We start from the raw sequence: 17750 nt of genomic DNA on the forward strand, positions 1-17750 counted from the left end.
AGGACAGAGCTGGGAACCATCTTCCCTAGGCCCCCCACAGCACCATGGTTAATGCCTGACACTCTTGCTTCTTAGATTCTGAGGGAAGCAGTGTACAAGACAACATGGTAGCGCTACAGTCATGCAGGCCTGACCTGACTCGGCCACCTCTCTGGCTGCGTGGCTTTGCATGCTTCTCCAAGTCTAAAGTCTTGCTTCTGTTGGTCTGCATACAGATGAAGTCTGTGGAGCAAAATAACCAGCATAGGGTGGATGCTTCGTGACCATTCCATGTCTGTCCCCTTCTGTCAGCAGCGAGTTTCTGGTGGATGGAGGTGGGGCTCCAAGTACACTAAGTGCTCTATTTGGGTTGTTTTACTTCGCCTTTGGAGAAATCTGGAAGGTTAGGATTTTAGAAGGTTCAGGAACCTGCTAGTGATTGACCAGGCTGGAGTTGGAAATCTATTTGTTCTAACACCAAACTCCACATTCTTTCAAGCCTGTCTCAGTCTTCATTTTTTTTCAAATCTTGAACTGATTGTATTGCCCTTGATTTCCCATCATCAGCCACATGGTACTTAAGCAGGTCAAAGGTGAAACTGGGACAAGGTAGGGGGCTTTTGCCTTGTGTTTCTCTTTCTCTGAGTCATTTCTCTGAGTCATCTTCCCTCACTAGACTCCTTCTGCTCAAATTGTTTCTTCTCTGAGGCCTTTCTGGTAGAGGATCTACTTTCTGCCATTCTCTATTAATTCCTTCTACTTTGCTTTCCGCTATATTCTGGGCTCTTGGGAAAGAGATATTGAACAAAAGTGATAAGGTTGTAAAAACTTACCTAAAAGGGTGGGGAAAATAAATGATAGAAAATACACAAACAAGGTATCTTTACATACTGTGACTCAAATTCAACAGAGACCCTCTGCTGGAACATATTACCTTCTTGTTGAATAGTTTTCTGTTAGAACAGTCCACCAATTCTTTGCAAAGTGAATGAATAGACGGGTAGTATAAGAGAGCCCTTTTAACCTGTTCTGCAAAACTTTAAAGGGCTGTTTGGCTTGTGAGAGTCATTTTCGTTGGCTCTCTCTGACCTTGGACGACCTTGAACTTGCCATGTCCCTGATGTGGCCTTCTCTCCAGGTTCTTTGCTGCTGTCAAGGGAACAGATTTCCTTAAAAAACTGGAGCCCATATGTGACTCCCAACCTTATTATAAACTGAGAAAATCATTGGAAATTGGTTTCTAAGTCTTCAAAGTTGAGAAGCCTAAAAGCTCTGCCTTCAAAAAGTGCTGGTGAAACTTCTTATGAAGTGAAAAATCCAGAGACATTATCTGTATCCTCCTTCCTGCCCACCATCCCAGGAGAATCAGGTGAAGGGCTGATTCACAGCCCAGGAGCCTAGACTCACAGATGTTAGCAAAGCCTTCTGGGCCCTTAGCACAAGTTTGGTCTTTCTAAAAGATTAGGTGATTTTTGCAGATGTAGAATGAGGCATATGGGAACAGGAAATAATCCAAGTGTGAACTGAATGCTGCTTCTCCTGGCTCCCATACAGTCTCCAGAATGCTGTCGCTTTCACAGCAATAATCACAGCCTGCCTGGCTTTAGAATTTCTGCTTTAAGCCTGTTTCCCTATCTATACATACAGATATTAAAATACACCTCACAAAATTATTCTGAAATGTTGGACCACCTAGGTGACAATGCCTTGAGTATCTGCCATACAATAGGAACTTAATACTGTTTTTGGAAAAAAACAAGCTAATGCATTCACAATATGTATTATGCACAGTATCTCTGAGATCAGGCACAGGTCTAGCAATGGAGTTTAATCTGGGTCATGCTGGTTCGCACCTAGTTAACCTGCAGGAGGATCACAAAGTCAAGGCCCACCTGGGCTAGCTAGTAAGATCCTGCCTCAAAAACGACCAAACCCAAATAACAACAAAAAGGTGCAGGACAGAAATAAAAGGCCCTGCCTTCGAGAGCTCAGGAAATAATGCCAGCCTTGCTCCAGATGGCAAGCCGAGGAGAGAAGCCAGTCTTCTGTGAGGACCTATGTTTTTCTGTGGGCACTGGGGTCATGACTTACATTTGGGTGCTTGTTCATAGTTCTGCCATCTCCAGCTTCTCTTTAGCACAGCTTCTTGTATCTAGAAAGCACCTCACAGATGCTTGTTAAAATTTGCTTCTTTATTCGGAAAACTGCGTTTTTTTTTTTGTCAGTCATAGGGCCTGAACTCTGGGCCTGGGCACTGCCCTCAGCTCTTCAGCTCAAGGCTAGCGCTCTACCACTTGAGCCATGATGCTACTTCGGCTTTTTCTGCTTATGTGGTGCTGAGGAGTTGAACCCAGGGCCTCATGCATGCAAGGCAAGCACTCTACCACTGAGCCACCTTCCTAGCCTGGAAAATTGCCTTTGTATGTTGGTACTTTCTCTTACCTTCCACAGTGATGTGCACAGATGCGTTCCTCAACATCACATGCATCACTACAGTGACTTTTACTGAGGCTAGGCTATGGGAAATATTTATAGCAAGTACTAAGGGGGAACCAAAGGGAAGAACTCAATGAGCTCCAATCCTAAAATGTTTAAGTTCTAAACTGAAGAGCTTTCAATGTATGACAATGATGATGAAATATGCAAATGAACTGAGAAAAAATAATCATCTGTAGGTAGAGTTTTCACAGTAGTTCAGGCAGTGATTGACAGTGCAAGGTTAGCAGTGGCTTCTGGGGACCAAATGATTCATAGGAGAAGGAGAGATCCTAGTTCATGACTGGGACAAGAGTGGGGTCATGACCTGAATTTAAATGCTGGTCCTGCTCTAGATGTGTGATTTGGGGCACATCACTCAAGCTCTCAGATCCTTAGTGTTCTTTCCAATATGGGTCAATTAATAGCACCTACCTCTATGTGGTTGGCATGAGGAGCCAGAACATTACATAGGTGATGTATGTGTACAATACCTTGCTCATAAGAAAGATTCATCTGGGGCTGAGAAGGTGGCTCAGTGGTAGAGCGCTTGCCTTGCATGCATGAGGCCCTGAGTTCAATTCCTCAGCACCACATAAGCAAAAAGAAAAAAGCCAGAAGTGGCACTGTGGCTGGCTCAAGTGGTTGAGCGCTAGCCTTGAGCTGAGGAGCTGAGGGACAGCGCCCAGGCCCAGAGTTCAGGCCTCATGACAGGACCCCCCCCCCAAAAAAAAGAAAGAAAGATTCATCCTTCTTATGGCCTTTATTATTATGAACTCACATAATATGTAAATAAGATAGAGGAACAAAGCTCTATCTGAAATTCAATAGATAAAGTCGTTCTGGTGGAGGAATTCTTGCCTTCTACAAGACTAACATCCATGGTTACAGTTTGTAAAACACACAAAGTGTACTTGACCCCCTCCCAAAAGAGGACTTCCGGGCATCTGGAGCAACCTGACCTATGAGACACAGGCTGTGGGGGTCCCTGCTGAGGACACCAGGAAGGAAGAGCGGATGTCACATGTCTGCGGATTCAGGGAGTGTGGCCTGATTGGGTATCAAAGTCTGTCCAGGTTCAGTCATGCCTGGCACTGTTCTGGACCCTCACAGTCCATCCTGGGAGTCAGATGTGCACATAAACGCTAGAAGACATCCAGATGCTGGTGAATTGGATCCCAAAGATGTGGGAGAGATTTCTTCTGGGAAGCACTGAACCAAGTGGGGCACTTGGATCTGAAAATGGAAACACAATGTTTTTTTTTTTTGTTGTTGTTGTTTGTTTGTTTGTTTGTCAGTCGTGGGGCTTGAACTCTAGGCCTGAGTGCTGTGCCTCAGCTCTTCAGCTCAAGGTGAGCATTCTACCACTTGAGCCACAGCACCACGTCTGGTTTTTGGGTGGTTTATCGGAGATAAGAGTTTCACAGCCTTCCCTGACAGGGCTGGCTTTGAACCGTGATCCTCAGATCTCAGCCTCCTGAATAGCTCGGATTACAGGCGTGAGCCACTGGCGCCCGGTTATGGTCATCTTTCTTATCTGCCATGTACCAGTCAGACCAAATTAACTTTTGGTTGGCCTTGGAACAGGGTGGGCTACAAGCATAGGCCTGAGGATCTGAGAGGCCTACGTAGGGGTCAAGAGTCAAGAGAGAGTTCCTTGATGAGACGACTGCCATTTTTTCTAAGGGTATTTCCCACCATCTTCCCGCTTGAGGCCTTTTGCTTTTGTCTCTCTCCAGTGTTGGGATGGGGCAGCAGTCAGGACAGGTTCAGCCATCAAGAAAGGCCTTACATGAACTCTTTGTGGATGGTGCTGACACAGAGACCAGCTCCTCACTGAAATGTTATCATGAGGTCTTCATTCATTGGGCATTCGCATCAAAAGAACAGTCTTTCTAAGGACTTTAAGGCCAGTAAGCCTGATTGTGGCATAGGTATTAGCATGAAAGGGAGTGAATGTTTCCATTAATTTCTTGGTCTCATAAATGTGTGTGTGTGTGTGTAGTCATGTACAAGTGAGAGTAGCCAGGTGTTTGCTATTGGTGCTGTCCACCATCCACCATGGTTGATGCCAAGGAATGTTCTGGGATAGGAAGGTGTGAGAACATCTTGAGTGGAGACCTTCTGGAAAGTTCTAGAAAGGATGCTAGAGCTTTGTAATCAGATGTACTTTTGATGTAATAAGCTGACAAATGGCCACTCTACACATTCCATCTTCAAAAATATCTCAGACTGCTTGTGTGTGTGTCATGCATTTGAAATCTGGAAGGCATGGCATTTCAATGTTTTCAACTGCTCTGTTCCTCAATGCTTCCTTGGAAACACGAAGATTCCCTTAGCCTTTAAACAAGCCTGTCCTTGTTCCTCCCCTTGGGTATTTCCCCCCACTTCTTTACAATTTAGGAAGCAGTTTTTAAAAGAACAGTTTGTTGAAACATGAAATATGACACAAAAGGAGAATCTCATATTTCTCCTGCTGTTCCTTTTGGCTTTGTTCCTTTCTACATAACAAATTTGGCTTCTTATTAAAGTTTGCCCCTGAGGTGTTAACTGGTCATCTTTTCCTCAGCTCTTTGGATTATAAGAATTCATAGTCTTCAATCCTTCAAAGCCTCAGTTACTTTCTAGGAAAAATAGAGGCTAAAATCCTTGTTTCTGAGAGTAGTTAGGCAAACTCAGATGAGGAACCATATGGAAAGAGCTTGGCATATAAAGATAAGAATGTGTTTAATGAATATCAGCTCACATATTAGAAAGAAAATCTGGTGGTACAGGCTTGCTTCCCAGATTCTTAGGAAGCAGAGAGGTAGAAGGATCATAAATTCTTGGTTAACCGGGGCTACATTGTAAAACTATCTCAAAAAGCAAAAATAAAACAACAAGAAAAATGAAAACTAAAGCAACAGGAAGAATGCCCTATTCAACACCTGAAGGTTATAAATCTAGTTAGTCCTTCCATAATACAATGTAATGGACTCATGTGATACAGAGCCAGCTGAGTAAGCAAACCAAATGAGAACAAGAAGCCCCTGAGTTCAAGTCCTAGTAGCAGCACAAACGAACAAACAGGAACAAAATACCTAAAAATTCATGTCAGTGTCAGTGACATACGCAAAGGAGCTGAATAGCACAATAGCACAGTTCTGCATGTTAAACGATTAGATGTACAAATACAGGACCTATGGTGCTTCAGCTTGGCAAAGACCTGCAGGCTGCTTTTGGATCAGGATGTTAGAAGGGTTGCACCTTGCGAGTTGGTATGAAATGGGAGAGGTGGGTTACTGGTCTGGCATGACTCAGGCTGTGACCTGAAGTAGCTGGCAGATATTTGAGATGGGACAGGTTCCTAGGGGGCTGGGGTCAGCTTGGTGCTGTTTTCTATATTTGTCTGATATCCCTTACAAAGGAAATGGAGCATAAAGAAACACAAACTTTGTACTCTGCCCAAATTGTCCATGAATACATTCCTTACATCCGAATACCTAGGTGTCAATTGTACTGAGTATTTAATGATTGAATGATTCTGTGGCAGAATGAGATTAGACTTGCTTCATCTGAGTCAAGATTACTCCAGCTTCCTATCAGAAGGAATAATGGATGGTAGTCCTACACCCTAACCCTACCAAACTGACTCTAAGGAAGTTGGCCCAGGGGTAGCATGCTTGCCTCACATGCATGAGACCCTGGGTTTGATTTCTCAGCACCACATAAGCAGAAAAAAGCCCGAAGTGGCTCTGTGGCCCAAGTGGTAGAACGTTAGCCTTGAGCTGAAGAGCTGAGGGACAGCGCCCAGGCCCAGAGTTCAGCCCCCATGACTGACAAAAAAAAAAAAAAAAAAAAAAAAAGACTCAAGGAATTTCTTTGAATCTATCTGTAAAGGCTGCTTGAGGGGAGGCCTTGGTTCCTGTCAATTACATGGAAGCTACAGATAGAAGCTTTCCTATCATACTGGTCATAAGTACCTCCTAGTCAATGCCCAGGTGGTAAGAGTTTGATGCTTGTCAGATACTGCCTTATGGGGACCTATGTCCTGAATGGGAAACTCCAACCAAACCCTTACTCACTAAGCCCCTTATGGTGACCATCGTTAGCTCCAACACCTGGATGGATTCCTGAAGTTGGTCCTAGGATATAGGAGATTGGGGCCTTAGTCTTGGGCCCTGACCCTCTGAGTATACTCAAAATTCAAATCATAAATCCCCCCACCCATGGGTCCTCCTGTGCCTATCACTCTTATCCCTATGAGAGAAGACAATCCCCATTCTCCCCACTTAGTGGGACCCCACTAAGGGAACCATAGTGGATTTGAGACATCATAGAAATGGCTGGAAATGGGAAGACTAATGCTTGAGTGCACGGGTTAAATATTCTGACCACACATTGAATGATTGTTATGCTCTAAGGAGGCTGAAGACTCAAGCCTCCTGGGATGTATCTCAGACCCCATGTGCATGGAGTGAATGCTGTGTCTCTATCAGCAGACCTGGCCTGGGGAAATTCATCTTGTAATACCCTGTCGTTGTTGTTTCAACAGTTAGCAGTCTAAAACAATTCCTCTCCCCTCCCCTCCACAAAACAAAACAAAACTGCCCAGCTCCTTTCTCCGGAGGCCAATTATATCTCTTGCCTCTCTAGGTGGGGTGAAACAATGGGCATTTCTGGAAGACTTGTCCAGATGCAGTGAAGAACAATTCTTTAGGGGTACAAACAGTAAATCTGCACTATCCATAGCCAGGGCAGATGTCTGTTGGATCTGTGGAGGACTGTTGCTGGAGATCTTACCAGCCAACTCGAGTGGAACCTGTGTTTGGTTCAGTTGGCCATCCCTTTTACCCTGCATTTCATTGACCTGACAAGTCTCAAATGAACACCCTCCACCATTAGGAGAGACCTCATCTCTGCTCAGTTATTTGACTCTCATTTACATAGATACTATCGGGATCCCCTGAAGAGTTCCCAAGGAGTTTGAAGTCAGAAGTCAGATGAAAATGGGTTTTGAATCCATTTTATTCTGGTGTTCCACTGTAAATAAAAATGTAGGTCGGATTAATTAGATGTATTATGTCCAGCAGAGGTTTGTTAAGTATACCAGAGACATCATCAAGGAAATAGCAGAGCAACTACTGCTAGTAGTAGTAGAATGGCATGGGAAAATAGACTAGCTGTAGATATGATGTTAACTAAAAAAGGAAGGTGTTTATGTGGTATCCCCAATAATACCTCCCCAGATATCACTATGACAAAGGACTTACTGGCCACTCAAACAAATGAGTTAATTGAAAAGTCAGGGAACAGATGACCCATTTGCTAGCTCGATGGAACAATGGTTTGGAAAATGGAAAGGAATCATGGTATTTATATCTATTTAACAATTGTTTTCAAGTAATGACTGATTGGATGTCATATTATTCCTTGCATTAAAAGTCTTGTTGAGAGACTGAAACTGCCCTTGCCAACCAACACCTGTTTCTTATCAAAATCATATCCTACTGAATACTGCTGGATGGGAAAGTCATTTGAGAAATACTGAGCTGATTTAAAGAAAAGAATATAAAATAAAGAGGGAGAGAATTGTTGGAGTTAGAATCTTTTCTGTCCAAGTGGCTACTGCCATTTTAAGGACAGACACTAATCTTACTACTTTCTGTGCTACTTAAAGTTAAGCTACATCCTTTGTTTTCTTAACAAGTTCCTGTTTGGGCCAGGTGTCTTGGTTTTAGTTGATTGCCTAAACTTTTAACCCCTTTCAAACTCTTTTCAAATCATGCAAGATTATGAACCTATGTTCTAACCAATTGGGATCAGGGATAGTAATGGTTAGGGATATAAAACTTGGGCAGATTGCCCACCTAATGTGCGTACTTACTTTGCTTCCTGTTAGTTGCATGTCCTGTAGAAGTAAAATCTTGCCTCACTGAGTTCCTTTTGAGTAGGTGTCCTCATTCTCACACAGTAGTCCAATATCCATCCCTAGAAATTTCCAACAGTGAGTAGTGTGTAGTCTGGAAACCTGTGTGTGTGTGTGTGTGTGTGTGTGTGTGTGTGTGTGTGTGCGTGCACGCGCTCATGTGTGTGAATGTGGGCATGTGTATGTGTGTGTGCACTTGTGACAATATTGTGGCTTGAACTCAGGGCTTGAGTGATGAACCTTAACTTTTTTGCTCAAGGCTGGTGTTCCACAACTTGAACCAAGAGCTCTACTTCTGTTTTTTGGTAGCTAGAGATAAGAGTCTCACGGACTTTCCTGCAAGGTTGGTTTTAACTTGGGGTCCTTATATCATATCCTCTCAAGTGGATGAGCAACTTGCACCCAGCACCCAGCACCCAGAACCTTTGGATTAAAAAAATGTTACACAACTATGTTAGTACTTTTGATTTTACAACCAGTATGGTCTCCAGTCTCTTAGAAGAGTCCCTTTTAGGAGTCATCACTGGGCAGAGAGAGGTGACTGCCAGATTTCCTGTCCTTCTCCACTTCTACTAGATTCCCCAAGGTTTTTAATAGTTCAGTTTTCTTTTCTTTTGTTTTCACCAGAAGACAAGGGTCTACACGTTTCCCAGTCCTCAGTAATAATTCAGTTGATCACTATTTGTTTTTCAAATTACTTCTCAGAGTTGGTAGAATTTGACCAAGAAATGACTCAGTTGAGGCCAGATGACCATGTGGCCTCCAAACTACACAGCAAAAAAAAAAAAAAAAAAAAAAGCAAGAGCTTCATGGATGGGCCAATTCCAGTCTGGGCCAAGGTCCCAGGGACACAAATGGGGTTCCTGACTCCCCATAAACATGGCACCTCTGTGATTCCTTTGTGTGTTTTTGTTTTGTTTTAGAGAGCTGGATTGAAAGATGTCTCAATGAAAGTGAAAACAAACGCTATTCCAGCCACACATCTCTGGGGAATGTTTCTAATGATGAAAGTAAGTGCTGGGAACTCCTTCCTGACATCCCTGAGGGGAGGGTGGGACTGTTGGATTGCTAGGCTGGGCCTGGCTACCTGAAACCAGACCCTCTCCAACCATTCACGGAACACTCCGGACACTCCCTATAACCTTGTGCAAAGGAAATAGAATCCAGTCATGTGGGCATGGAAATGGAGGTCACCACCAAAACTTGCTGCTGACAGACTCAACCTGCTGGGGGTCTGCCAGGCTGTGTCCTACAAGCTGGAACAGAGAAGTTCTAGTTGGGCAAGTGAGCTCCTAGTGGGAAAGAACCATTCTCCATGTTCACCATTGATGTAAGGTCATGGATGTTCTTGCTATGGAAAGGTCAATATGTCTTCTTTGGAGTAGAGATGGGAATCTCTGTGAATGGTCCCTGTGCTGTGAGCGGCTGGGGCTTCTGAGTGCCAAGTACATGGAGGCAGAAGATTGCTTGGACTAGTGTTTGTGTCTTAAGCACTAAAAAAAAGGAACTAGGGTTTTCTTATTACAAATATCGTTTCTAACAGGTCAGAAGCATCTTTCCCTTTAGTTGGTAAAGTATATCGCTTCCTCCAATTACTAGCCTGGGACTTTCCTTCCACAAGTCCCTAGGATGTTTGCTAAACAGGGACAGCTTCCTTCTGGCACTGTCAGCCAGTCCTCCATGTTCTGCTGCTGCCTTTTATAAAATTGAGACAAACTGAACACACACACACACACACACACACACACACACACACACACACACACACACACACACACACACACACACACACACACACACAATATTTTCAGGCTTCTTGTGTCTGGTCAATAACTACTGTCCTGACTTTTAATATTATAGTGGTTTTGCCTGTTTTTGAAACTTTATAAGGAATAATAGATGCTATATTCTTTGTGTGTGTGTGTGTGTGTGTGTGTGTGTGTGTGTGTGTGTGTGTGCATGCACACACACATACATATGCACATGTTGGTCCTAGGGCTCAAACTTAGGGTCTGGACCCTGTCCCTGAGCTTGTTTGCTCACAGCTGGTGCTCTATCACTCGAGTCACAGCTCAACTTACAGCTTTTTGGTGAGAAATTAGAGATGAGTCTCACAGCCTTTCCTGCCTGGGCTGGCTTTGAACCATAAGTCTCAGATCTCAGTCTCCTGAGTAGCTAGGATGACAGGCTGGAGCCACCAGCTATATGTGGCTTTTCCCCTCCCACAAGGTAACATCTTTGTAATTCATCCTTGCTGTTATACATGGTCATAGTCCTTGTTCTGTGCTGTATGGTATTTTAATGTATGACTACATACAATTTACATGTCTATTTAAGTATTAATGGCTGTTTAAGGTGTTTCAGTTTTTTTTTTGTATCAGTTGTGGGGCTTGAACTCTGGGCCTGGGCACTGTCCCTCAGCTTTTCAGCTCAAGGCTAGCACTCTACCACTTGAGCTACAGCTCCACTTCAGGTTTTCTGAGTGGTTTATTAGAGACTTTCCTGCCCGGGCTGGCTTTGAACAGCGATCTTCAGAACTCAGTCTCCTGAGTAGCTAGGATTATAGGCATGAGTCACTGGCACCCAGCTGTTTCAAATTTTTGAACATTCTGGTTTTTGTTTTGTTTTATTACAGTAAAATATACATAATATAAACATTTACAATTTTACCATTTTTTAATGTATTCCCTGACATTAAGTCCATTTGCCTTGTTATTTGCCCATTACCACTCTCCATCTCTGAAACTGTTTTCATCTTTGATAAACTGAAACTCTGCATGGATTAAATCACCATTCGCTTTCTCCAGTCCCCAACAACTCTGGTTCTGTGTTCTGCCTCTATCACTTTGACTGCTCTAAGGAATAAGTGAATTACTACTTATGGGAATAAGGCGACTCCTATAGGGTTTGTCTTTCTGTGACTGGCTTGTTGACTTCAAGTTGACCCATCTTATATTGTAGCAAGAGTCAGAATGTCTTTGCTTTACAGTTTTTGGATGATAATGTATTGTATGGATATGTCACATTTTCTTTATCCATTCATTTTTTTTATTAACACCTGATTATTTCTTCCCTTTGGCCATTGTGTATACTACTACAATGAACATGTAGATGCAAGCATCTGTTTAAATCCTGCCTTTCAGTTCTTCTTGGAGTCTACCCACCGACTTGACCATATATACATTTTATATATATATATATATATATATATATATATTCATTCAATATTTTGTTTATTGAGAAATGGTAAATCTGTACAGCTACTAGCAACACAAAGAAGTTCCAGTTTCTCCATATCCTGCTCATCATTTGCTGTGTTCTGTTTTTTGTTTTATAAGTTATCTCAAAGAGTATGATGTGGTATCTCATTGTGTGTTTGATTTGATGATGAGTTCATTAGGTGTCTTTTATTGACCCTTTATTTGTCTTCTTTGGAAAAATGTCCTTTGATAAATTTTTATCAGGTAGTTTGTTGTTGTTCTTGTTGAGTTGTAGGGTTTCTTTGTGTACTTTGGATATCAACTTAGTATTGATATATGACTTACATTTCATGGGCTACTTTTTCACATTGTTATGTATGTATTTTAATGTGGTTTTTAATGTTAATGCAGTTCTACATCAAACTCTTCACTTCAGATTTATGTATGTTATATTCAGGAAGAAATACTTCTGCTTGTTGCCTCTGATTTTTCCAACATATACTTTAATCCAAGTCATTCTATATTACTGTTCTTACTATTTCTTAATCTCCTTCTCATTCCTTTTTTCAGCAGTTTAATTGTACTATTTTCATACACATATAATGTTCCTCTATAACAAGTACCCTTGTTACCCTCTCTTCTCCTTTCCCCACCTGAGGGCTCTCCCCAACCATCTATCTCCCTTTTATAATCATGTTGTTTTATTATTGTTTTTAGGTTTAGATTGTTGAACATGATGATCTCCGGTTCTATCCATTTTACTGTAAAAGGATACAATTTCATCTTTTATAGTTGAATCATATACCATTTTCTTTGTCATTGGCTGTTGGCCACCCAGGCTGGTTCCATAGCTTGGTAATATAAATAATGCTGCCGCAAACATGGCTGTACAGGTGTGTCTCTTGTATGTTTACATTTCTTCAGCTATCTGCCCAAGGATAGGTAGCAGAACAGTATGGTAGCTAGCTATAGTTTTAGTTTCTTGAGAAAAGACTATATTACTTTTCCATAATGGCTGGACTAATTTCCAGTCCCACCAACAGTGTATAAAAGTTTCATTTCCCTTACGTCCTCACCAGCATTTGTTGTTGTTTGTTGTCTTGATGGTTCCATTCTGACTGAGATGGAACCTCAATGTGGTTCTGATTTGCATTTCCATCATGGCTGATGATGTTGAGCACTTCTTCCTTAACTATTAGTCATTGGTACTCCTGAGAATTGTCTGTTTCATTTATTTGCTCATTTATTAATTGGATTATTTGTTCTTTTGGTGTTAGAGCTGTGTGTTTGTGTGTGTGTATTCTAGATCTTATGCTGTTTAATGAATAGCTTTAAAGACTTTCTCCTACTCTAGGAGTTGTCAGTTGATTCTAGGGATTGTTTCCTTTGCTTATATACTCTTTGGTTGTATTATCCTTTGTTATCTTTTGATTGTATTCCTTTGTAGATAATAAATTAGGAGTAACTGTTTATGTCTCCTTACCTATTTTCCCTAAGATTCAAAGTTTCCAGTCTCACATTAAGATCGGATCCATTTTTGGTTGATTTTTTTTTTTGGAGGGGAGGTCAGTCATAGGGCTTGATCTCAGGGCCTGGGTGCTGTTCATGAGCTCTTTTGCTCAAGGCTAGTACTCTACCACTTGAGTTACAGCTCCGCTTCCAATTTTCTGGTGGTTCATTGAAGATAAGAGTCTTATGGACATTTCTGCCCTGGAACTTTGATCCTCAGATCTCAGCCTCCTAAGTCAATGGTAGCATAGGCATGAGCCATTAGCACCCAGCTCGGGTTGATTTTTATACAAGATAAGATATAGAATCTAGTCTCAGTCTTCTATATGTGGACATCCAATTTTCCCAACACTATATGTTGGAGAGGCTGTCTTTACTCCAACATGGGTTTTTGGCTCCTTTTTCAAATATCGGATAACTATAGCTATGTGGACTTGTTTCCAGATCTTCTGTGATGGTCTGTTGGTCTTTGTGTCTGTTTGTGACAGTTCCAAGCTATTCTTGTTACTATGGCTCGCTAGTATAATTTGAAGTCTTGTATTGTGATATCTCCATCACTGTTCTTTTGATCAAGATTGTTCAGCTACTCAAGGTATTTTGTGCTTCCATATGAATTTACGTATTGTTTTCTATTGCTATGAAGAGTCACATTAGGATTTTGATTGGTATTGTATTGACTATATAGGTTGCTTTTAGTATGCAGCAATGTTCACAATATTATTTCTAACAATTCATGAATATAGAGGTTTTTACATCTTCTGGTGTCTGCTTCAATATTTTTCTTCAAGGATTAATAGTTTTTTTTATCATAGGGGTCTTTCCCACCCTTAGTTAGGTTTATTCCTAGACATTTTTTTGCAGCTATTGTGAATGGAACTATTTTCTTGATTTCTTTCTTAGCCATTGTTGGTACTCAGAAAAGCTCTCAAGCTTTGTAATTATATAAAATTATATATATGCACAATTTTTCTATTTTTGCAGTACTGGGCCTAAACTTAGGGCAAGGAAAGAGCTCTACCACCAACCTATACCCCTGGCCCCAAGGTTTGTTTTCATTCTAACTTTAAAAAAATCCAGTCTGACAATTAGCCCTTTGATTGGATCACTGACATTAATAGCAAAAGAAGTGAAGTGACTTTCTAAGATTACACAGATATCAGTGTCAGTGCTCAATTTAGAACATGGGCTGCCTGTCTGCTACCTGGTATAGAAGAATAAAGAAGAGTCAGTTTACATATTGTGTTTATTTTCAAAACCTAAATGCTGTGTCTTAAAACACAGGTTGCCCTGCTCTAAAAGCTAAGTGTGGCCAGACTTAGAGAATATATGAGAAAGACAATAGTCATCTCTAATCCCATTGTTTAGACACAAGGTGTTCCTAAGACTTTGCCACACTAAGTATGGATGCTGGCATATAACTCCAGGAAAGCTGGCTAGACATGGAGAGTCTTGGGTCCATCCGAGACATACTGAAACACTTTCTGCATTTTAACTAGACTTCTGGATAGTTAGCTAGTCATACACATTCAAGTCTGGGAGAAATTGCGAGGTTGGAACATGACCAGGGAAGGCATCTCAGAAAAGGTACCATTTGCCTCAAGGAGTCTCCACACCACCATGATAAAGTGGTAGCAGGCAGAAAGCCAGGAGAAGCCAGTTTTTGAGAAAGTTTTTCAGAGAGCCTTGAGCACAAAGGCTGAAGAATCGAGGGAAACAGGCCTGGCAATGTGAGTTTGGCCCCACGGATGAGGGTCTAGAGTTCCACACAGGGTTTAGAACTTGATGACTTGTCACAGAAGGAGCTGGCTGGAAGTGTGACAACTTAGAGGAGGGTCTTTAGAAGGTCAATGTGGGGGTTCTGAGCTCCAGGAGGGCACTTCTGAGGCTTCATCCAAGTCTGAGTGATTGGTTGTAGATGTTAGAGGGAGGAAATCAGAGGGCCAAAGAACAGAGATTTGGAGGATTCTTCATGATTCCTGTTACCTTCCTTTGGAAGTAAGAGAATGTCAAACCTAGGTTAGTGGGCCCTGGTCCTCTAGGCATCAAATCATCATTTTCCTAATATCGAAATCAAATGATTAATCCAAGCCTCTATTCTCTCTCCTAGATGGGCACCTGCATGTTCCCTTTCTCTCCAGGCGTGGTAGGAGTGCAGTGCGCATGCTTGCATGTTTGTGGATATGTGGGTGGGGCTCTACATTAGGCCCTGTACTACTTCTTGCCTTGCCATCTGGCCTTATTCTGAATGTCCCTTTCTCTCTCCCCTCCACCACTGCCCCACCCCTCCACCCCTGGCCTCTCCCTTCCTGACTATGGTCCACTGTCCAGGATGGAGGATATTCATAGCACAGTAAAGTTGGAACTCCATAGCATAAGGGCACAGAAAACCTAAAGTCACCGTGGGTCACAATGTAACTTGACCCACTGCGATCGTGTTAAAATAGCATCCCATTTTAGGATTCTACAAATGGAAGTTTCCCATCTTTCAGCCATTCAGCTCACTTAGCCTGTCTGAGCACATTATCTGGTTGAGAGTCTTGTAACTTTATAAAAAGGGTTCCAGAGAAGAGGAAATGCAGGCAAGCTTTATTTTAATATTCTTTACAGGGAGGAAAAAGGACCCAAAGAGTAGCTGGGCCTTATCTACTGGGGAGAAGAAAAGAAGGAAGGAGTTGAGGAAGTTTGAGGTGGAGATGTACTCCTTGCCAGTGGCATCTGGGGAAGCTGCTGGCTTTGAACCATGATCCTCAGATCTCAGCCTCCTGAGTAGCTAGGATGACAGTTGTGAGCCACCAGCACCCGGCCTTTTCTTCTATTTAACTTGCTTTTATTCTATTAATTTGTTTTTGTGATGTTTGCGATGGAACTTGGGCCATGCACACTAAGCAAGTGATCTTCCTCTACCACCCTCCCATTTTTGTGTGTGGTGGTATTGGGGTTTTGAACTCAGTCTTCCTAAGCAGGCACTCTACCACCAGACCTACTCGGCTGGTTCCTTCCAACATTGGTTTATTTTCAAGATAAGATCCTGCTTTATTCCCCAGCCGGTGTGGACTGTGATCATCCTATTCTTGCTTCCCTTTGTCCCGGGCTCCTAAACAGGTGCTTTATGCTTCACTAGATGAAGCATCGATAGTCTTTATCTGGGGCCTGCTGTAGGCCTAGTTCTGGCTAGGGTCTGGGTACAAGGTATGATTTATGACATCTCATCATAGGCTTCTTTGGTCCTCTCCTCTGCTTCTATTCTGTCATCAGGGCTGCCCACTCATCCTGAGGTCTCTTTTCTCTTGGCCTCTCCAGCTCAATTTCTCCTTCCCAGGCTGCTGAAGAATGAAGTGCTCCCTCGTTTGTGTTCTGAGCCCTTGCCAGAGCCTCTCTCTTCCTCTCTCAGTTACGGTGGGGTTCATGGTTCCCTGGGAGGAAGGCACCACATGAACCAACTCACCAGTATGAATACAGGAAGACTGGCACGCAGAAGGCATTCAGGAGTTGTTTGTGAAGCTGAACTAGACAATGGGGATTTACCATTTGCTTTCCATTTGGGGCTTCCCTTTACCACTTAACCAGTAGAAGTCATTTTTCCTTTATATGCCTTTCCCCAGTATGATTGTGTAGTTTGCTCAAATTTGAATGTACAATGCATTTATATGTTTCCGTGTGTGTGTGTGTGTGTGTGTGTGTGTGTGTGTGTGTGTGTGTGTGTGTGTGTGTGTGTGTGTGTGAGAACTGGAGTTTGAACTCAGGACCACGTGCTTTTTGCTTGGCTTTTTCCAATTAAGGCTAGTACTCTACCACTTGAGCCACTTCCAGCTTTATGGTGTTTAACTGGAGTTAAGAGTCTCTCAGATTTGTCTGCCTGGGCTGCCTTTGAACCTTGATCCTCAGATCTCTGCCTCCAGAAGAGCTGGGATTGCAGGCACACGCCAACAGTGCCTGGCTACATTCATATGTTTCAAAACTCAACATGCTTGAAAAAAGAACTCACTGAGAAGTCTTACGCCCCAGCTTCCTTCTCCCATTCGTTGTCCCACTCCAACTTCCCAATACCAAAGACTCCTATTGTTTCATTATATATTGTTCCAGAATGTCCTTATGCCAGTAAAAATACAAATGTGCCAAGCACAGTGGCTCAAGTCTATTATCCTGGCTACTTAGGCAGAGATTGGTGATTGAGGTTTGATATCAGCCCAGGCCAAAACAGAGAGAGAAAGAGAGAGAGAGAGAGAGAGAGAGAGAGAGAGAGAGAGAGAGAAAGTTCCTGAAACTACCAGTCTCTACCAATGACTGTGCACAGTGGGCTTGTCATTTCTAGTGACACAGGAATGCACAAGTAAAGGGAAATCATAGCTGAGGTTGGCCCTGGCATACATACCTTGAAAATAACCAACATCAAGCCGGGCGCTGGTGGCTCACGCCTGTAATCCTAGCTACTCAGGAGGCTGAGATCTGAGGATCTCGGTTCAAAGCCAGCCCGGGCAGGAGAGACCGTGAGACTCCTATCTCCAATAAACCACCAGAAAACCGGAAGTGGCGCTGTAGCTTAAGTGGTAGAGCGCTCGCCTTGAGCTGAAGAGCTGAGGGACAGCTCCCAGGCCCAGAGTTCAAGCCCCACGACCGACAAAAAAAAAAAAAAAAAAAAGAAAATAACCAACATCAAAGGGGGTTGGAGAGTATTTGAC

At 42.6% G+C, this 17750-nt stretch overlaps 1 protein-coding gene across 2 annotated transcripts in view; it reads left to right on the plus strand.

Moving 5' to 3' along the window:
- Rfx4 (regulatory factor X4) overlaps positions 1 to 17750 on the plus strand; it is a 143122-nt gene that overhangs the window by 14503 nt on the left and 110869 nt on the right. For both annotated transcript variants that reach the window (XM_070014441.1, XM_070014443.1), the window contains exon 2: positions 9286 to 9372. In XM_070014441.1, the coding sequence (XP_069870542.1) occupies positions 9286 to 9372 (87 nt within the window). The remainder of the gene's footprint in view (positions 1 to 9285; positions 9373 to 17750) is intronic.

Source organism: Dipodomys merriami, unplaced genomic scaffold, assembly GCF_024711535.1.
Source record: "Dipodomys merriami isolate MVZ:Mamm:240054 unplaced genomic scaffold, mDipMer1.0.p SCAF_97, whole genome shotgun sequence".
Classification (NCBI taxonomy): domain Eukaryota; kingdom Metazoa; phylum Chordata; class Mammalia; order Rodentia; family Heteromyidae; genus Dipodomys; species Dipodomys merriami.